The sequence below is a fragment of the Cebus imitator genome, unplaced genomic scaffold (assembly GCF_001604975.1).
Source record: "Cebus imitator isolate Cc_AM_T3 unplaced genomic scaffold, Cebus_imitator-1.0 Scaffold46, whole genome shotgun sequence".
In the NCBI taxonomy this organism is placed as follows: domain Eukaryota; kingdom Metazoa; phylum Chordata; class Mammalia; order Primates; family Cebidae; genus Cebus; species Cebus imitator.
The window spans coordinates 5,835,854-5,858,958 of NW_016107361.1; the positions used below are offsets into that span (position 1 = coordinate 5,835,854).

Consider the following 23,105-nt stretch of genomic DNA (forward strand, 5'->3'; position numbering starts at 1 on the left):
TACTGAACTACAGCTCTTAATTTGTGTACCTTTTTTAAAATTTAACTTTTTTCATTAGTTGCACTTAGCACATTAAAAAGTATATTAAAATTGCATTGGAGTTAGGAATTAGTCTTGCATAATTTATTCCTTTTCAAGGTTCAATACATACCATTGTAATATGTCAACAGCCTCTAATGAAGGTAGTAATCATACATTACATTTACAGCCCTATCAGCCCAGGTGCAGACTAGAAGTTTATGATCACTGATAGAGAGTAGGCAGTTCAAGAACTCTAGCAGTGACATAATGACTAAGTATTTATATAATGCTATCATTTACCCAGAGTTTATTTTTCAAAATTCTTTCAAGTCTTTTCATTTTATAGCAACTACACAACTGTAGGGTGGATTAGGGAAATAACAAATAAATCATGACATTTATGTAGTACAAAGTCCTTTACATCTATTATCTCACTTGAACCACAAAACAACCTCATGAATTAGACAGGACATACAATCTACATCCCTATTGTTCAGGTAAGGAAGCTGAGACTCAGAAAAGTTAAATGTGATCTCGATGTCAAACATCTACTAGGTAGTAAGCCTAGAACCAAACATGAGACTAGACCACACTACAGGTTTTATAGCTAGCTTATGAAACAACAATGAAAAACTGTCCAAGGACATGATATAGTCAAAGAGAAGCAAATCACTTGCGGATATTTTGGAATCAAAAGTGGTAAAGAGAAATCTGTTCTCACCATGTGCAGGCTTTCCTCCCACCCTAGGTGCTGCTGCTGTAACAGAATGAGCACTGGCCTTGGAGCCAGACAACCTCAGTTTGCACCCTGGTTCTGCCACTTTATTCGATTTTTGGGCCTTGGTGAACTATTGAAACTCTGTTTTCTTCCTTCTGAAATGGGTATTTTTCTGCAGAGCTGTTGGAAGAATTAAGAGTAAATTCATCAGAGAGACCCTCCCTGACACCCCCAGCTAAGTGTTCTCTCCTGCAGTGCTCAGTCCATTTCCTTTAGAGCACTTGTCCCAGTTTAGAGCTATGTTTACTTTTATGTTTATTTGTTTCACATCTGCCTCTTCTGCTAGACTATAAACATCATGACATCAAGGACTCTGCTTGGTTTTGTCACTCTGTGTCTCTTGTACCTGCCCCAGTGCCATTCGTCACTGAATAAATCTTTGAAATGAGTCTTCCCACTTTCTTGTACTTGTTTTTACTTCAGCCACATAGAATACCTGCAGCCCGCTTGTCCTTTCTCCTCTCTTACTTTCACACAAGCTGTTTACTTTGCCCAGCATACGTATCCTTGCTTCTTTGTTTATCTGGAAAATCCTTACTCATCCTTCAAGACCTAACTCAGCTGAGGGTTTCTGATGTATCCCTGTTTCCCTGAAGCGTGAGGGAGATTTTACGCCCCCTTAGCTTGCCTCTGTTATAGTGGTTGCTATATTCAATAAATATTTTTAAGAGCCTGCTCTGTACCAGGCATGTGCTAGATGCTGGGCATACCGCAGCAAACAGGAGCTATCGCTCTAATAAGGGAATGGGCCACAAAGAAATAAACAAATAAAAATGCAATAAAATAAATAAATGGAAAAAAAAAGAAATAAACAAATAAGAACATTCCCAATAGCAATAAATGATAGGGTGATCAGTTCTGAGAAGTTGACCTTTGACCTGAGATCTGAAAGGTAAGGAGTTGGGAAAGGGAAGAAATGGAGGGTGAGCCTTGGATTGTGACTGTTTACTGGGCTGTTCCTCATTTCTACTCTACCTCCCACCCACCCCGCACCTCCACTCAACTGGCCTCTGAGCTCCATGAATCTTGTATTCCAAGTAGCCAGCACAGGCCCAGTATGTCACACTGCAGTTCCACCACTGGTGGCATAGCCTGTGAGAACTGCCAGGCGCCTTGCCCCATGATTCTGCTGGGAGCTGGATTCCAACTTAAAATCTACTCCCCCACTTACTGTTTTGTGACACTAGGAAAGCTATTCAACCTCTTTATAATAATCTGTTTCCTGATTATTAAAGTGAATATAACAATAAGACTTAATAGGGTTGCAGTTAGTAATAAATCAGATAATGCACCTGAAATTCTTAGCCAAGAGCCTGGCACATGGAATATAGTCAATAAATGTTGGCAGAAATACTCCAGAGTTCACAAGGCGTTTATTAAGTAAATGAATGAGCTAAGAAATAATGAAGTTCCATTCTTACTTCAGTAACTAATACTAGGTCCAAAGAAAAGCTGAATACTCTAATTTGTCTTCAGTTGCCTTCTTTATTGTGTATTTTAGTTTCTATAAAAAGAAAGCAACAAAGAAAGAGAGGAAGGAAGGAAGGAAGGAAGGAAGGAAGGAAGGAAGGAAGGAAGGAAGGAAGGAGAAAAAAGAAAGAAAAGGAAGAAAGAGAAAGAAAGAAAAAGGAAAACATCAAAAATCAGTGATTTTACCACCCAGAGTCGATAGCTATTGACTCTTCATCTGCTTATAAAGCAGGCTCTGATAGTCTAGGGCTTTTCTGGGTAGTACAAGCCCTTTGTGTTCTAGCCTCAGACCTCAATAAAACAACTCCACAAAATCTACCAACCTCAGGCCATCCTGCAACTGGTGCTTTGTCATCTTTGGAGATGACACTTTGTATTAAAAGGCATTTATTTTATGCATCCCCTACTTCACTTTTCATAGCAGATCTCAGGATATCATAATCAATGAAAGTTATGATGATACCAGAAAGAACAATTTTCTTAGGTCAGAGACACCAATGATATTAACCTGGGATGTTGCTCCTGCTATGCAAAAATAGTATTCAGATCATTTCTGCAAAACTTTAGTAGCTGGCAAATCCCCAAACCCCTTGGAAAACTTTAAATATCAAAACAGCATGCACAAAGATGAAAACATTAACAAACTGGTACCTAAAGAATTTTTTAAAAATTATCTTTCCATTGCTCTCTACTGTATTTTCACTGGAAAACACCGAGATCATGATTGCTGTTTTTATAAACATTAAATATCTGGCTACTTGGGAGTGCTTTGATACTGGAATGTACGGACACGGGTTTTCTAGTAAAAAAAAAAAAAAAATACTGAGGTAATTAGCAAAGAGAGATTTTTCCCAAGTAGTCTCTTCTGTGAGCTGTAGGAGTAAACATTTGTTAGCATGAGTACTTCACTCTAAATTATCCGTCTAGCCAACACATTTTGGGAGGTAGCATTCACCTTTATTGTAACAGAAATCAACTTATGCTATCTTAGAAAGAGCAAATTATCAGAAGGCCATTTCTCTTTTGTTTTTGCGATTTGTCACATCGTTTTCAGGGTTTTGATTCACAAACTAATGCACCATAAACTGGTGCTGGAGGTACTGAAATCTGTTTTTCTGCTCCATAGATATAGAGGCAGGCATGTTTATCAAAGCCGGTAGAAAAGAGCGACATTCACCAATTGGTCACTCTGATGGGGTAATAGGTTATGGGGCTTTGCAGTGATTAGTAATGCACATCATAAAATATGGGATAAGTATCTGCACTTTGGTGGTGGTACAATGCTAAGCAGCTGAGAAGACTCCAGATACTCTCATAGTTTACAGACAACAGGCTGTATTTTATATGCTAATAGAAGAAAGACTTCTGATAGGATGAGGAAATTCACCATAACAAATGCATTCTCTTTACTGTATTCTAGCATGGCACCAATTAAATTCAGCCATATGTATGATGTACTCTTAATTCCTAGCAGTCCCAAGAAGGAAACTTTACAGGTCATAAGCAGATGGAAAAAATTATGCCAATTGTTAAAGACGTTCACATGCAGTATAACACACCTCGAAATGGTGTTTGCATGGGTTTTTCTTTAAAAAAAAATTTAAAGTTATCTTGGGTAAAATTTAGTTAGTACTTGGGTTTTTTTTAATGTTATATGTGTAATCCATTTTAATTTATTCCTTCTGCAGAGCTGAATGAAAGTACAGGTAACCTTGTAATGAATAAAACTGATAAAAGGTTATGTCCAATGAAAGGGAAATTATAGAATGATTATTCACTTTGCAAAAGGGTTTGTCATAGGGAAGCTTTCCTAAAGCATTTCAAATTGAATTTAGTTTATAAAACATTCATTTACACACAAAATTTCAGGAACAAATTTAGTGAGGAAATGAGATAAATGGTCATAATAAGATAGAGATCCTGTACACTGCTAACGTTCATGCTTTCTCTCCGCTCCTTCTTGCAGCACTGATAGCCATTGGGCGGTACAGCATGACAATAGAGACTGTGGATGTTGGATGGTGTAAAGAAATTACAGATCAAGGAGCCACCCTGATTGCACAGAGCAGCAAGTCTCTGAGATATTTGGGGCTGATGAGATGTGATAAAGTAAGAGTTGTCTATCAAGTTGTTTGTTTACATATCAGTATAGTTAATACCTTGATGTAATATCCTCTCTTCTTCTCTATCCCTACCCCCCATATATCATATATTATATATACCTCTCTCTCTATATATAAATAATTATAGCTATGCATTGTTTGCCTGCTTTTGTAAACTAAACTGAGATTATCTTTGCATTTCCCCCAGTTAATAATGAATTTTGTGCTTAAGTAGAAAGAAAAAATAATCATATACTACACAGTCTGCTTAGAGTTTGCCATCCTATTTACAAGTCCATAGACCAAAATATAAAAGGTTACACGACAAACTGCAATTTGCAGGATCTAACCATAAAATTCTATTCTGGATTCCAAGTTTCCAGTAATAGTAAAGGTGGAAAGAACAGTACCAAATCGTTTCTTCACAGGTGTATAATTTCAGTACTCAACATTTATGTATTCTGGCCATTTCGGACCAAGAAAGGGCCGGTGAGGGGGTATGTGGGAACCTGCATCTCCCCATACATCAGATGCCACTCCTAGCACGTGATAAAAAATGGTTCCCGAGGTCCTGGCAGAAGGCTTGTGGAGCCAGCCAGGGATGTGCGCGTGAGTTTAGGAAGTGGTGCAGCATTTAACATGGGACCCTTTGAAGACTGAGAAAAGAGATAATCAAAATCTATATACTGACACCTGTAATCCTAGCACTTTGGGAGGCAAAGGCGGAAGAATCATTTGAACCCAAGACTTTGAGACTAGCTTGAGCAACATGGCAAAATCTTGTGTCTACCAAAAAAAAAGAAAAAAAAAATTCCAGGCATAGTGGCACATGCCTGTAGTCTCAGCTACTCGGGAAGTGGCTTTCAGTTTTATTGATTTGCTTTCAGTGACCTTCTATCAGTCTGTGTTGAGCCTAAGTAGTTGAAACTCCTGATGCAAGTAGTACAGATGTATTTAGGAGAGGCACTTCCAAGGGGTTGAGGGGGAAAATGCCTGTTGGGGGTCAATGTCCCCCTAATGCTGGGGTTGGGGCTAGGCTAGAGTGGTAGAATACCCAGAAGAAATCAGCAAAGAAGAATACTTCTGACATAATAAATAAGATTATTCCATGTCGGAGCTCACCTGAGCTCAGTAGGCCGAGGTTACAGTGAGCCATAGTTGTGCCACTCCACTCCACCCTGGTGATAGAGCGAGACCCTGTCTCAAAACAAAACAAAACAAAAAACGATACTGGACATCAGGCACTCAACAGGTGTTTTCTTCTTTGTTTATTCCATGTTTTCCCTATAACAAATCTAAGAAATAGTTATTTGCATTGTGAAGGGGAGAAAACAGAGGCTCAGAAAGAACAGTCAGTGGCCCAGGGATACTCTGGCAAGACTTGACACCAGGCTTTTGGAGTATGTGTCCAGTGCTGCTGCACAACCCTGGGGCAGTCTCCGGCCATGGGGACTGCTTCCTTAGCAAAGGTCCAGCTCAGAAACTGGCTCAGAAAGTGCCATCATCTGGTACCCATTTACACATGTGTGCTACTTTTGTAAATGGTGATTAGGGACAAATCTAGCAAAATAATGTGAAACTAAATAGACATGCCATTCAAAGGGCATGCATTTTCTAAATGTAGCAAATCTGGGGGCAAATGAAGTATGGCCCAAAGCCCTTGTGTCCTTTGTCATTTTTTGTTAATCAACTAATTATTTTATCCAAACACTTTAGAATCCCAAATTTTACTAGACCTTTGCCAGTTAGTTATGTTTAGAGGAATGTTATTACATATTCTCATCCCAGCCCAGAATCGACTTACTGTACTTTGTAACTAAGCAACAGCACTGAGACTCAGGGGTTGAAAGTCTCCCACGAATCTTTTTACTAACCAACCCAATGCTGCTGCTAACCTTGCCACTTTAAAGTGACTTCTGTTAAGACAAATTAAAGGGTCCACCATCAGCAGAGTGCTCTAGAAGCAGGAAACAATGTCAGCAGAGCTCCTCAGTTTCCAGCAGAAGGAACTGCCATGAGTGCTGTCTAACTAAAGCTACCAAAATGTAACCACTCATGCGTATGTGTCCACGACCATTCTCAGAAATTGCCGTATTTCTAATCTGTCATCTTTAGATTTGTTAAGATCAGCTCCATCTTCAGAGATACACTGTAGAAGTTGTATCTTACAGTTACTACAGGAGAATATTATTCCAGACATATTTGCTGACCAGCATTTTGCTGATTGTAAGTTAAGAAATGGGTTATTTTCTACCCAAATGCAAATTAGTCCAAAATTAAATATACACACTGTTCCGATTAGCTGTATCCCTGAGGGTTTTAGCCCTTTCCCTGGGCCGCCTCTGAATCCTTTTTCTAACCAGAGAGCCACTCTGAGAGCCCACTGGCTCCAGCACAACGCCGTCTGGTCAGAGCCTGTGCAGTGCAGCCCAGGGAGATGCTGGACCCAGCCATGCTGTCTGGCTTCTTCAGACTTAAGGCAGCTCGGAGCCAAACACGAGAAGCTCTGTGAGGATGGAAGACAGTTCCAAACCACACACAAAGCACAAGTAAAGCCTTGCACAGAAAAGCTTGCTTCTTGGTTTAGTTGGATGGAAATCTAAAGTAGCTATTCAGTTTTCAGATTTTGTAGCATGCCATCCATCTCCAGATTTTAAGTTACCATCAAGATTCAAAGGAAGATTTGAGTAGCAAAGAAAAGAAATTCATAGCAAGGGTATGGTCTGCGGAGCCTGAGTTCAGGTACAGATCTGGGGTCTGCACTTACTAGTTATGTCATCTTGTGCAGTTACTAACCTCTCAGTGCCTGTTTCCTTGTTTGCAAAATAAGGTTGATATTAGTATCTATCTTGTAGAAATGTGAACATTTAAATGAGTTAACGTATGTAAAGCACTTAGAATAATGTCTATTATTTATATAATGCTCTGCTACTGATTATTCTGATATCATCAATGTTATTATATTAACCTGTGATCATACTGGAATTTCCCAATGAGAAAAAATTATATTACCTGCTATCCCCTTTTGAAAGAAAATTAAAAAGAAAGGGAAAAAAATAAACTCAGAGAATGTTTTGCCTTCATGCTTTTTCCTCACTTTAAAATTAAGATTTTTTTTTATACAAAGATGTTAGTAATTACACTTTCTATACACTTTGCAATGGAAAACTAATGCCTCCGTAGGACGCTCAGTATTTGGAATCAATTTGTTAACCATCTATTCCAACACAGGGATGCAGAAAGATTTGCAGTGGGAGAAAAGGGTGAGTTGAAGATAAGACAGTTCCAGTAGATAGGGAAACAGAAAGTAACAAGAAAAATAAAGGTGAAAAATAAGATTAGAAACAGGAAACAGAGAAAAACTATGATTAGGGAATGGAGAAGAAAATACACTGTCTCTTGCAGTCTGTGATCATCTGTGCCAGCAAAGCATTAAAGAACAAAATTAATTTGGGGCTATCACTTTGTTCCCTACCTTAACCAAATCTGCTAATCACTAATAAAACTCATTAGAGTTCTCCTCTGTGTTTCTGCACATCAATCGGAGCCAATGGAGGAGGGAGGGAACCTCAGCATCTACTCAGTAAACCCCTCGGTTAGGAATGGTGTCAGTAAGATCCCTGCACTGGAGAGAGATGGAGTTTGTGAAGTCTGTGTGTCCTTGTGCTGGCATTCCGTGATCCTGTGGTTCTGAGAAAGAACATTCTAGTTGCATGTTCTTTCACATTCAGTCAGTTTTACTAAGGGCAACTTATATTTAATTTGGAGGCTATACTTTACCAAACTGAAGCTTTTTTCCTCATGTCAGCTTTTGAGGAATTGCAAGAATAACAAAATGCAATGTATTTGTTGTAGGAAAACAATGTTTCCTTCACCACCCCCAACCAACGTCTCTCGTGGTAGGTTAGCAGAGAACAAATGAGAAATGCTAAACATATTCGTTGCAGACGAAAGCAACCTGCACTCGGATTGTTAAACAAGGGCTAAGCTAAACTGTAGTAAATATGTTTGGCTACAATATTGGCGATTCCTAGGGAGGAGTCCTCCAGTCCTTCAACAATGCAGCATTCCCCATGCAGTTGTAAAGTCAGGAAGTGCATTAAGAAGCCCCTGTTTGAGTAGCTTTTCTGATTGCTGGATGGATAAGCATGTTAGAGGGTTTTGAAGCTGACGCCACTTAATCTCCTAAACTTTAGTGCATTGTAAGAACCAAGAGAAGAAAACGCTGTGTGAGACGGCTTTGATGAATTGGGGTGAGCTTATATTCTTAAACACTGTTCAAAGGCTTACTTGACCTTGGGAATTAGAGTTGACCCGAAATCACCTATCAACTTAACTCACATTTATTTGGTGATTTAGTTAAAAATACTTGTGTAATCAACAGGAGTCTCTAATAAGAGCAGTATGTTTACTCTATTTTCCACAATTATAGACAGTTGCTTTGGTCATAGAGATTGTTTTTGTGAGTTCAGTGAATTCTAGATTCTTTATAGATCTGTTCTTATTATTCTACGATATTTTCTTCATTACTTACACGGCAGTTTGGATGGAGAACAAACCTAAAAAGGACCAAGAAAATCATGGGAAAGCTGTAGGGCAAATGGAAATGCAGGGTTCAAGGTTAATGAAAAATGTTTGGGGTGACAAGGTTGATGAGAAGGGAGGAGGCACCGTGGCCTGGCACTGGTGGAGAAACCAGCCGTCACCAGAGGCAGCCTGGCTAGTTTGTGAGACCTCGGTGATAAAATTTCGTGGTGGAAACCTCTGCAGTGTGTGTTAATACAGGAGTTTGGAGACGCAGGCCTAAATTATGAGCAGTGAATAACATCATAAACGTAGCAATTCTCAAATGCCAAACCCTTGTGAAAAGCAGTTGGATGGAGAAATGCTGGAGCTTTTAAAAGCTCCCTTTCACTTTCTATTTTTTTTTAACTTCATGCAGAACTAATTTTATACACTGTTCATTTGATTTGAAAATGCCAGCGTCTGGGGTATCATTAAAGAGCGTTATTGAGGGAGCCACTCTTGGCAAAGCATTTTTAAAATGCTTGGTTCTTTATGTCCCTGCATAGTTATAGATGGGAAGGAGAAAGTGTGCCTTGGTTTACCTAATCCCGCCTCCACCTTGGCCCGGAGCAGGTAGCTACCCTTCTGCTGGGGTTTCTCTCCTTGGCCAGTAGAGGTGCCTGGAGGGCTGTGGGGGCCACATTACTTAAGGAACAGACATAAATAGATTGTGAAAGGTCCACCCCAAAGTCCTATGACCAAAGCCTCTTGGAATTTCTTTGATTTCTAGTTGACATAAATTAGAATTACACAGGCGTGAAGAGCCCGCCCAGTAAAGATGAGAGAGTCTGCTGGGGAGGAGAGACGCCTCTGTGTGAGTCTATTGATTATCCAGCTGCCTTCGGGCCAGGGGCTTCTGTGGAGGCCGACTACTATTGATCCACACCATGAAAATAATCAAATTAATTCATTTCTCATCAAACTGCCATTGCCAAGACCTTTCTCTTTACCTGCCCCAATTCCTGAAGTTCTTAGTTATGGAGTGAAATAGTGATTTCTTTTAATAAATGTTGCTATATTCTTCAGGACATAAGAAATCCTGGTTTTCACATGGAGTTCCACATTTTTAAATGGTAGAGAGATTTTTTTTTAATCAAATCAATAAGAAGCCAATACAGAAAGCAAGTAATAGAAACCAGCCAGCTCTTTTGAGCCAGGAGTCTGTTTTACAACCTGAAAATATCTAGGGCCAAGTTTTGCGTGCCCAATTTAATGTAAAAATATACAGGAAAAATTGACCACTGCATATTTCAGGAAGTAATTATGGTAAGAGAAAGCCTCAACAACCTAAATATTTCTGTGGAGAAAATGGAGGTTTTATCAGCTTGTTTAAGAATCATGAGCAGGAAAGCCCTATGGGGAAAATAATATAGGACTCTGTAACTAATGTACAGAACTAACTGGAAAAATCAGTTTCAGAGAAAAATAGTTTGAGGGGCACTGTGTCCAGGACTGTTTTGGTAGCAATTCAGCCATGAAACAAAGCGTGTACCTGCAGGGACTCTCCTCTTCCCTGCCATGTCTGGGCAGCTGTTTCCAGGTTGCCCATAGCCAAAATGTAAGATTTAAATTTGATGCCGTATCAAAGAAAATAAAAAAAGAAAACATTCTATCAGAATAAAGCAGGAGTGGTCCAACTGTATCAGACTGTGCAGTCTTCTGTTGTGGGTGATATAACACTCAGCCCACAATGCCATGTGCCCCAAAAGAAAGGGGGCATGAGAAGTGGTGAGAGAGTGCGGCTGGGACTCTAAACTCTGAACTTAAGTCCTTCACTGGAAGCATCAGCATCTTGTTCCTTTTGCTGATGAAACAGTTTCTCCAGGTGATTTTCACACAGGAGCACTTTAAAACACATTTTACAACCCTCTCCTGATTATTCCTGGTAATTGAAACAGGGAAAAACACATCAGCTGAAATTCAGAGGTTACCTTTCAACCTCATTTTAGTTAAGTGTTTCATCTCTTCTTCTTCCAACCCTGTTCACCTGAACTTCTAAGAAGTGGTAACTGAAAGTCCAATGCGGTATTTAAATATGAAACCAAGAAACACTGATGTGGAACTTTAAAAAAGAGGTTAAGTGGTTGAGCACTAGTGTCAAACCTCCATCATTTTACTATCTGTGGGACCTGGGGCAACTTAATCTCTAAAAGCCTCAAATTCACCAACTGAAAAATGGGGATGATAGGGTTGTTACAAGATTAAATGAAATATTGTGATAAAACACGTAGCCCAGTCAGGCACACTGTAAGCACTCAATAAATGTTTACTACTGTTAGCATTAGCATTATGTTTATTCACATATACATACCTGCTCTGGAATCTTGTATCTGATATATTAATCACCTGTCCAACAGGTTCATAATATTCTAGCCATGAATACCAATTCACAAACTCAGATCTTCATAGAAACACTAGCCTTCTGAGACTAAGGCAGCAATTCTTGAAAATGATAGAATTTTCTTAATCATTAGGACTCGCTAAATTACAGCCAAACTTACAGAGAAAGAAGAAACCTGGGACCGGTAGGAGTCAGTCCTTTCTTTTGAGCAGAAAGTGAAGATCTGCCAAGTCAAACAGCCAGTAGTGTCCAGGCTGAGATTTGTTTGTTTTGTTTTTTCAGGAAAATCAACATCTGTGTAGAACCTTTTAAGGGAATGTGCTGCAAGTAGCTGCTTATGTTTTTCTGGCTTCTGTTATGGGGGTGATGGATAGTGAAATTGTTTGTTTGCTTTTAAAAGGGGGAAGGAGAGAGCCTCCTGTTCCCCAAATACTATAGGGTGAATAGATTGCTATGTTGGAGTTTGCCTGAAGGCACCCTGGAGTGTCATTGCTTTGCAGTAAATAATCTCCTTGGAGCTTTGATTTGGTTTCAGTAATTATATGAAAGAATTAGATTGTAGGATCATATTTTTTTCTAATTTAAAAATAGAAAAGGTAGCAGCAATTCCTCAACGGAACTCAGATGAGATCCCAGAACTCCTAATCACCTGACTTCACCAAGTAGACAAGGCCAGTCTGCAGTGACCAGGTGACTGAGGGACTCCTGCAGGTGGGGAAGGAATGGCTCAGCCCATGTGCCAGGCCTGGCCATCCAGCAGCAGGTCTTCAGGACCTTCCATGCTGTGCCTGAATAAATCCTGTTCCTGTTTGCAAGCGGTTTTTCGGAGAAAAACTAAGCCTCTCCTGCCTCCAACTTTTATCATATATTTTGTTAATAGTTTATTTTTTCAAGAAATACCTATTGAGTGGCTTACAATATTCCAGTCACTGTGCTGGGTGATAGGTTAGAAAAAACAGTGAACAAGATATACTCCCTGCCCTATGGGCCTGTAGCCTCTTGGGAGAGGACAAGCAAACAGGCAACTACGGTACTGCAAAATTGCTGATTTTTTTTTTTAAATGACACCCAAGTTTATGTTTCTTTTGAACAAAGAACCTCACTTTGAGCCTACATCAGCTTTCAGCCGTGGTCCTCTAAGCCTCTTTTCTTGCCATTCTATCTAATTTCTGAAAAGGATTGTCTAGGAACAGTTTTCCTTACTTTCTCGTCACCTGTTATGCTCCATTTCCATTCCCACCATGTACTGATGCTGCTGTTTTCAAGGTCAGCAGTGGCCTCTGTGCCACCAAATGCAGTGGCCATTTTTCTGTCCCCACTTCCTCCATCTCTTGACAGCAGCATTCATATGGTAACCACTGTGTCCTGCCTGAGAATGCTTGTCTCTTCCACTTCACCAGACTGCCAGCTTTGCTTATATCTGTGTGTTCCCTGGCGCCTCCCTGTGCCGCCATTCCCTCATCTGTAAAATGAAAATAATAGCATCTATCTCACATTGAAAGAGTTGAGTGAATTAATCTGCATAGTGTTCCTCATATGAAGCAAGCAATAAATATTAGCTCTTACTTGTTGTAGTGGTTAATTTTTACTCTTCTTACCTCCATCTCTTTCCTTCTCCTTATTAGAATATAAGATCTGTGGATTTCTCCTTCTATGTTATATTGCCAGGACTTACCACAGTAGCTGGTACATACTAGTTGCTAGACAAATATATATTGCATGCTGGATGGATGGATAGATGGATAGATTGGATTGTGTTTCTTATCTGCATTCTTTTCAACCAGAGCAGCCCCACTTCTATTGCTTTATGTTGGTTTGTGAAAGTATTATATAGCTGAAAGTAAGTTTGAAAACCATTAGATCCCACTGCCTCTTAATAATTTAATAGATTGTAAAAAGTATCTAGACAGAGGAAAATAAATAAACAAATAAGAAAGGTCCCCCCATGGACGTCACATGAATGCCATATAGCTGGGGAGTTCTGGGGCAGCTGCAAGCCCCTGGGGGTCCCAAAAGTCAGATGAGCCTGGCATCTGCTGCGTGGTTGGACTTGGCATCCTTCAGAGCCCAGTCCTGCAATGCTCTGATTTACGCACAGTTCATCTTCTGAAAACCAAGAACATCACTTATTTTCAGGTTTTTGAATCTACAGATTTACCGATCACATTAATGCAGAATAAATTTTTGCTGATCATAAATTTGTCTTAGGAAACAGGTCAAATTCATAAATTCTACATGATGGAAATGGCAATTTTAGAAAGATTTTTTTCATCAAGTGTGCAGTGGCTGATTACCACTACCTTATCCTTTATGTAGGAAAATAAAAACTGAAATCAAGAAAGCCATCATGCACAAAAGAAAACACATTTTTTAGTTCAGAGAGCTTTCCCCCTTGGTTATGTTTTTCAGCTTAAATTCATGAGTTTAATTCAGAAATACCCAGATGTGTTCCATAAATACGTTGCACTTACCACTCACTCAGTGACTATATTAATTATCCTATTAGGGCCTAGGTTTTTTTTCAGATTGTTGATCTTTTGCTGAACCATTTGGAGCACTGCAGATGACTACCCTAAGCAACTTTCTCCATCCTGGTGTTCATCTGCACCACACATGCATATGCATAGATGTCAGCATGGTCAAGACCATGGTCAGTGGTTTGTGGCCTTAGAGCGGCCAACACAAGGTTGTGTACCTGGAGCTTACAAGCACTTGGCTGGACACATCTTTCTCAGTGGAGGATCGCTTGGTGATACAGGGAACGAAAATGTCACTAATTTTTCTCTCTGACAGTCTGGTTGTTGGACTTCCTGTCACACTAATCTCTAATTAGAGGCTTCAGGTTAGCAAGCCCCAATTCTCACTTAACACTGCAGGCGTTTCTGTGATCCCCATCCTCCCAAGTTCTTTGCTGCATTCTCACTGTGCTAATTCAAGTGAATAGAAGCAGTGCTAGTGTTAACAGGCAACACACATTCCATAAAAAAGAGACAGCATGAAGCCAGGCCTGTTGTGATATTGACAGAGCATCGCACTTCCAATCATTGCAGATTCTGAAATGGAATGACTGCATTTGACAAAGTTGACTGAATTTATGAGCCTGCCTCTGTCAGGTTCATTGCATTCTCAGTATCTGTCTTATTGTATACTTTGGGATTTTTAGATGAGGTGTTTTTTGTTTGTTTGTTTTTTGCCACCAAGAGTAATATTTCTTACCTCTGTATAAAAAACACATCCTTAAAGACCCCAGGCTACTGGTATGAGGTTCATGCATGAAGCATCGTACATTATGGATGTTCTGTGGTCAGCTGACTCCCATATTTAGCAGGTCACTTTTAGGTTCCAATGAGATAGTCGACTTTTATTCTTAAAAAAATTTTTTAAATTATATTAACCCAGCACTTTGGGAGACTGAGGTGGGGGATCACAAGGTCAGGAGAACAAGACCATCCTGGGTAACACGGTGAAACCCTGTCCCTACTAAAAAATACAAAAAAATTAGCCAGGCATGATGGTCAGTGCCTGTAGTCCCAGCTACTCGGGAGGCTGAGGCAGGATAGTCACTTGAACCTGGAAGGTAGAGGTTGTAGTGAGCCGAGATCGTGCCAGTACTCTCCAGCCTGGGCAACAGAGTGACACTCCGCTCAAAAAAAAAAAAAATTGTATTAAGTACCTAGTCATGAATAGCCTCTCCTTCCATATCGTGGGTTTTCCATTGAGGAAGCACTACGTCCATGTGAGAACTGGGGTTAGGAGAATTTTTCTTTCCTTCCGCTTAGCTGTTGGGAAGGTCAGATGGAGGCCACATTTGGCTTTGCCTAACTAGAGATCTAAGACTTGATGCTGAAGGAGAGGAAGCCAGTCTGTTTTTACCATATTCCAAGAGTACACATTTTGTTTCAAACAACTATGAATATTTGAGAAACAGAAAGGCTAAAAAGCCATAATAGCATTAGTTCCTTTTCCCCAGAACCTCTAGCTCAGAGGTGGAGGACGTCATGGGAAGTGGGCAGGTTCTTATTTCAGACCTTACCTTCAGATCCCCAAGTACAGAAATCACCTGTGCATTCTAGGAGCTTTTCAATCAGTGGCTTTAAACCAGTAGGTCTCACCTGATCTGCACTTTGGAGTCTCCTGGGAGCTTTAAAAATACCCATACCTGGCTCTCTCTCTCTCTCAACCGAGACTCCAATATAACTGGTCTGGGATATGGCCTGGGCATTGGGATTTTTAAAAGATATTCAGCTAATTCTAATGAGCAGTTGGGTTGACACCACTTTATTCTTGTTTGTATCTTGCTTGCAGTTGTAGACACAGTTTCGTTCATCCCCTGTCAGTAAACATTTATCATAAGTTTGTTATATATGAGTCACTGTTGGGCTTATGGCAGAAGGCCTCGGTTTGTCTGAGAAAGGAAGAGGGAAGGAATGGAACATGAAGCTGATTACAGAACAGAATAAAGGAGCTAAGTGCTAAGGTAGGAAGCTTAGCCTCACCACTGAAGAGAAGGAGGTGAGAGATTGAAAAGCGGCACCAGATTCCTAGTTCTCTGCTCTCACCATAGGAAACCTCAGCAGAATGTGGCATGTCATCCAAACAGGGAAGTGAGAAGTCCTGCTGCAAAGGGAGAGAAAGAGAATTATGAAAGTCTACACAGGCCAGCAGAGAGCGGGCACATGTTGTCGGCTGTGCAGGATCCTGGAAAAATCAATGTATCGTCTGCTCTTTTTTGCTTTTCTTAGTGTCCTATTTAAAATATTTTAAACTGCACTTAGATGACTCACCTCATTTACATGCAAATTTGGGGTGCTATTAAAATTCACATTACTCTGATTTTATCCTTTTTAATATGTGCCCATCTTCGAGCCTGTGGGCACCAGCTGAAAAGCGCATTAAGGTCTGTTTGAATATGCATCGTTCACAATCACTTTTGCTGGCACCCGGTGAATACCAGGTTCCACGGATACCCACTGTAGTTTCCCAGAGAGCCAAGAAACGCAGAGAGAAGCAGGTTCCGGAGGCATACTGCCCCAGAGACAACACTCTGCCTCTGGGCCGCCAGGAGTCAGCCTCTGGGGCTGTTAGCAGTGAGTGACATTGCCCAGGGAGTCTGTGAAGAGTGACAGACCAGTGTGAGGGCCCAAGCCCTGAATGGGGAGGCAGGTGCTGAGTGTGCTATTTGTGATGCCTTCACAGACATACTGTGGGCACTTTACTTTTCCAATCTGCAGATAAAGGGGTCCACCTTCTTCGGCCCTCCCCTCCTCAGAGCAGAGCTGTTTCATGCCGGAACTTCCTGTTAGATGGAGCAGAAGAAACATTGCATAGCTAACAAAGTAACGACTGATGAGTTGTTTTATTCGAGCTCATAAGCTGGTTTCTTTTCTTCTCTGAGTAATACGTGCATATTTTGTGCATGTGGCGCACCGGCTGACACCTCCTTGTCCTTCGGAAGTCCACAGAAATACCACTTCCTTTGGAAAGCCGTTTACAACCCTCAAGGAGCAGGCCACGTGCCTACTGCGGGCTTCCTTCTGCAGCAACCTGCACTTCCCTAGAAAGCACTTCTCGGGCTTTGGTGTTGCTGATGTCAGGGTTCCTCCCCTGCTGGGTTATAAGCTACAAGAGAGCAGGGGCCATGTCTGACTTGCAGGCCATTCTTCCTCTAGAACAAGGGAAAGTGTTTGTATGGGCGAGAGACTGGAAAGAAAGCAGTGCGTTTCCGGCATAGTCACGGATGGCCTATCCAAAGGCCCCTTGTCAGTCCTGCAGCTTCATCACATTTGCATCATACTTCAAAGAAGTCTCATGCAACCCACGACTCCACAGTAGACCGTTCTGCAGGCCAAGTGAGATCCATAATTTACATTTAGAGCAGCCATTTTGAAAACATTGTCAAGGACTTTGAAATGTATTTATATGCAAACTGCAATCTCTTTTATGTTCAATTAAAAAAAAGGATGTCAGTAAACACTTTATAGAGCAGGCGATCAGCTAGGCCCCAGAGTGGCACTTTCCATACCATACCATCTTACCTAGGGGCCAGGCGGTGTGGTACAGTGCAGAGAGCACTGTGTGTTGGGGTCTTGAATTCACACCCTAGCTGCCATTTACTAGCTGTGTGAAATACGAATTCCATCTGAGTAGGGGTATTCATGCTTAAATATGTGGAAAATAATAGATGCTCACTGAATGTTATTCCCTTCCTGTCTTCCCAGTCCTTGCCTGAACAGAGACATCCTTTTGTTTTGCCTTATTGGTTATTTGAGTAAAAAATTAACAAATTGTTTTCAAATGTGTTGCCAAAATAAACCATGCTAAAGAGAAGCATCTGATTGTCTCTTACCACATGAAAGCCTAATACTACATGTTTAGCAGTGGGCTCATGGGGCAGTTTTGGTGGCAGAATTTCTCCTTATCTGAGATTGCCATTCATTGCATGCTCCCGAGGCATCAGAGACTAAATACTACCATGTCAACAGAACCAAGCGAAAAAAGAGAGCCTTCATATCCGTGTGAAGGCATACGAAGTCCTAAAGCCGACGAAATCAGACGATGAAATAGCATTGCTTTGAGTCAGGAGACCTGTCCACAATTTATTCTTTGCTGTCAGATAACTATGACATTAAAAGGGAACGTAAACATCACAACATTTCCAGATCTTCTGCCCTCCTGGGCTGCCATCCTGAGCAGGCTGCTGATGCTGTAAACACCAATGTCAAATCCTCTGAACTGTGTGGGGTTTGGCCAAGTTGTGGAAACTGACTCACGTCCAGGATCATTAGCATGCCTCTTAGCCTACACACCTGGTTTACTGTGTCATTGATCTCCAGTATGGAGGGTTGCCATCAGCTAATCTAAAGTGTAGCTTAGTACTACCTGACAGCCACACGACCCAGCACAACTTGATAAACCACCATCATGAGCTGCTTTGGGCTCCTGTGCAATATTATTGGAAATCCTAGGGAAGATTTACCTGGAAAGAGGTACCTGGTTATGTCAGATGGAAAAGACAGTAGCCCAAAGAGTCACTATGGGTATGAACTTCAGAGGATGAAAGGAGTTTGGGGCTACAATATCAGGACTTTATAGACTGCTAGCTGGAACAGTTTGGGAACAAGGTGCGCTTATCTCTACAATTGCTGGTGTAGTACTATTTGTTGCTTTTTAAAATGTACTCAATACATATTCATTGAACAACTCTTATGTGAATTTATCCAATACATATTTATTGAGTATATACTATGTGCTAGGGATTTGACAGTGAACAAAACCAGCAAGAACTCCTGTCTCATAGAGCCTGTATTCTAACTGGCAAGAATGTACCAGACAATGCCTGTAGGACTAAAAACAAAGAGATGACTAAAATTCTCCTTGTTGTTTAATCTTAAGTGTGATTTTAATATACTCAGATGTCAAATATTTTTCCCTATCACAAATATGTCTTCTTTTAAAACCTGAGTCAAAAAGGAAATAACAATCACTTAATGTAAATGGTTTCTTCTGCAAATTTTATCAGAAATTACATTTTTTGAACAGTAGGTGTCATTGAGGAAATAAGTCAGGCCTGGGTTTACCCTTGATTCTGGAACTTTCTGAGGAAGGTATTAATAAAGTAAAGAGACTGTAATGGCCTAGATAAATTGGTTATACTGACTGGCTGTAACTCTGAAGGTTCTCTCCTCACCCTTCTGTAAGAGCAGCAGCCATATCATGGAACTGTGGTGTGATTTACCTTCATTAGCATAGCAATTTGCCTCACATTTTCAAAAAGTGCTAATAGATGTTAACTCAGAATAGATTAAAATACCAGACAAATTGCTACTACCTTAAAAAGAGTTATAATAATTTTGAAAATGTAAATTATGATTATGCAGCATTTGGAGAGACGTATAAAACCCAGTCTTTCTTATATTAAAAAAAAAAAACAAAACTTGTGGCACATGGTTTCTTTCCCTTTAGTCACAGTAATTTCTTCAAATGACAATGCAGCATATTTTTTTTTAGGAAGATACATTGCATTTTGTAAATCTCATGTGTCATCTAGGAGTTGCCATTGATAGTTTTCAGCAAGAGGAAAAGAAATTGAATACAGAAAACCAGGGATCATTGGGAAATTTTAAAAAAATCCTTCAATCTTTAATGTTCCTTTTTTATATTACATATATTTTATGAGTTGGAACAGAAAGAGGTTCTTTTTATTCTGGGAGTTGTGCATGACAAAATGTCTGCAGAAATGTGTGTGTAGGCATAACGATGTAAGAGGATTTGGGCTCTGCTGGTGTTTTACGCTGAATCCTCTATGGCACCAAAGCACTATGGAGTCCATACAAAGAAAAGGGGAGCATAATTTGTACTTTTGAGGAGTAAATGAACAGAACTTCAGTATAAAATTTGTCACACTATATTGCCAGGACAGATTATAAGTCAAAGATAGAACCTTCCCTAAGTAGGAGCCCTTGTATTTCCCCTGAATAATATCTACCCAACAGAGCTCTAAAATGAAATATTTGCGTTTTCCCCACTGCTTTGTTTCCTAGAATTTACAGAGTACAGCTAGCGAAAGGATTGCTTAGAAGATACATTATATCCACAGAGGATTACTGGTGCCATTTTTCATATAGTTACATGAAGTCAAATTATTGTCTATTCTTACCCAAAACCTATGAAAGCCAGAGAACAAACACATCATCATCTATATTCTCAACCACAGATGTGTTTTACTTTCTGCAGCTGAAATAGGTAAATTGCATTTGGGGAAATCAAAGAATATATAAAATACACTGGGGGAGCTGGCAAAATAAATTAACCCTACCATGAAATTATTTACTAAAGTGAACAATTATCCTCTAATTTATATACTTCATAAATCAATATCTTCATGTATCAAGTTTGCTTAAGGTGAATTATATGCCTTTTCCTGGAAAACAGTTATCACATAGAGATATTTTTAAATTCATTGACCCTCCAAAACAAATTGCCTGTCAACCATAGGTACAAAACTCTGTACAAGCCTGTGTATAAATTGGAAAAGATGTACCATAGAAAACAGTTCATATCATTAACGGTGGGTTTGAATGTTTTCTCTGATCCATTCTTTTCTCATTTATTTTTAGTTAGTACTTCCTTGAATGCCAAGTGGCTTGGACTTCATTTATTTCTTTGCAATGTGATGCAGATTTTCCAAGGTTCCTCTCTGACCAAATGACTTCAGTAAAACCTACATCCTTTTGTTTGCTTATGGCAGGAGGGAATCAAATCTTCTAACTGCAGCATGGGGAACATCTGTTAAACAAAAGGAACAACTTCCTGACAGTGGTGTATTACTCTGTTTGCATTACTATAAAGGAATAGCTGAAACTGGGTAATTTATAAAGAAAAGGGGTCTAATTGATTCATGGTTCTACAGGTATACAGGAAGTGCGATGCTGGCATCTGCTTCTGGTGAGGGCCTCAGGAAACTTACAGTCATGGTGGAAGGTGAAGGGGAGCAAGCATGTCACATGACGAGGCTGAGAGCAAGAGAGAGAGTTTGGGAAGGTGCTATACACACTTGTAAACAAGCAGATCCCGAGAGAACTCCTCCACTATCTCAAAGACAGTACTAAGCCATGATGGGCAGACCCCATGAACCAAACACCTCCCTCCAGGACTTACCTCCAACACTGGAGATCACTTCTCAACATGAGATAGGAAGGGGACAAATATCCAAACCATGACAAAGTAGTTACTTAAAACCTGGACTATGTTATTAAGGAGAGTTCTGGAATCTGCTCAAGAAAGCATTAAGATAAAATAGATTCTTCCTGTACATGGAGAACATTCTAAAAGTTATTTCTTGCTCAGAACAATATTAATTAACACTGTAGAGAACTGGTGGCTGTAAGAGATCATGAATTAACTCTTGCATTCAGTGACCATTTATTGAGTACCTCCTGCAATAGTGAGAGCTGTATGATGGGCCTTTTATGTCAGTCACAGTGCTAGGCATTTTTTTTTTTTTTTGAGACAGAGTTTCGCTCTTATTGCCCAAGCTGGAGTGCAGTGGCACTATCTCGGCTCACCGCAACCTCTGCCTCCCAGGTTCAAGCGATTCTCCTGCCTCAGCCTCCCAAGTAGCTGGGATTACAGGCATGTGCCAACATGTCCAGCTAATTTTTTGTATTTTTAGTAGAGACAGGCTTTCTCCATGTTGGTCAGGCTGGCCCAGAACTGCCTCAGATGATCCATCTGCCTGGGCCTGACAAAGTGCTAAGATTACAAGTGTGAACCACCACACCCGGTCTTATCCTGTCTTTACTGTTGAGAAAAACCAAATCTTAAAGAAGTAATATGATACAGTGTGGTAATTCCTCAAGAATCTAGAACCAGAAATACCATTTGACCTACCAATCCCATTACTAGGAATATACCCAAAGATTATAAAAGCACATGCACATGTATGTTTATTGTGGCACTGTTCACAATAGTGAAGACTTGGAACCAACCCAAATGCCCATCAGTGATAGGCTGGCTAAAGAAAATGTGGCACATACACATATACCATGGAATACTATGCAGCCATTAAAAAAGATGAGTTCATGTCCTTTGCAGGCACATGGATGAAGATGAAAACCATCATTCTCAGCAAACTAACACAGGAACAGAAAACTAAACACCACGTGTTCTTGGTCGTAAGTGGGAATTGAACATTGAGAACACATGGACATAAAGAGGGGAACATCACCCACCAGGGCCTGTCAGGAGTGGAGGACTAGGGGAGAGGTAGCGTTAGGAGAAATACCTAATGTAGATGACGGGTTGATGGGTGCAGCAAACCACCATGGCACGTGTATACCTATGTAACAAATCTGCACGTTCTGCACGTGTATCCCAGAACTCAAAATATAATTTTAAAAAAACAAAATTAGATTCCTTAATCATATCATATCAAAATAAAACCTGGTAGATTAATTTAAAAAAAAGAAGTAACATGAAAGCAGGATTCAAACCTGTTTCTGGTGGCTTCCAAAGTCCATGATATGAACCACAGTTGCTATGGTTCTTTTCTATTTTGAACAGCCCAATAGATGGAAAGATAAAAGGCAATCTTTAATCTCCAGAGGCCTTTATTCCGGTGGAAGAGATGGACAAGTGGACAGATAACTGTAGTGCAGTATGAGAGTGCTCAATGAGAGGACAGATCTTTCAGGGTGCCTGACGTGGTGTACTGGGAAGGGGTGCCTAACCCACCCTTGTGGGTTGGTTGCTTAGGGAGGGCTTCCCTGAAGGAGGAGATTCTTGAGCTGAATATGAGTTCCTCAAGAAACTCTTGGTCATCTTGATTAGGATGTTAGTGTCTGGCTTTGACTTATTCTTGGTTTTCTGTTTTCTATTTGTATTTGTGTTTGTTTTAGCATTCACTCACTAATAACTATTCCTGGCTTATCATAGTTATTACAGATCTTACATTGGAGCAAGAGAAATAGACATTAAACTAAGCAATCATAAACTAACTTAGTACAATAATAAGTACTATGAAGAAAAATAGGCAGTGTTGAAAGAGTGAATGATCTGGAATACTTATATAACTTAAGGGGGGAGCAGAGATAAGGCAGTGATCAAAATTTGCTGGGAAAATGACATTGAAGCTAAGAACTGAAAGATGAGTAGGAAGTAGTCATGAGAAAGGGGTCGTAATAGAGAAGTGCGGTAAAAAGTACTCCAGGGATGTGTAAAGATCCCAAGGCCAGAAGGAACTTGAACAACTTGATAAACTGAAACTAGGCCAAGTGGCTGGATAGTATCAAAAATATGCAAGAGGAACAGGCAAGGCCAGATGATACAT

The 23,105-nt window shown here is 40.2% G+C and overlaps 1 protein-coding gene across 2 annotated transcripts in view; it reads left to right on the forward strand.

Annotated features, from left to right (window-relative positions):
• FBXL17 (F-box and leucine rich repeat protein 17) overlaps positions 1 to 23,105 on the forward strand; it is a 536,693-nt gene that overhangs the window by 509,368 nt on the left and 4,220 nt on the right. For both annotated transcript variants that reach the window (XM_017527156.2, XM_037737994.1), the window contains one exon: positions 4,236 to 4,378. In XM_017527156.2, coding sequence (XP_017382645.1) covers positions 4,236 to 4,378 — 143 coding nt within the window. The remainder of the gene's footprint in view (positions 1 to 4,235; positions 4,379 to 23,105) is intronic.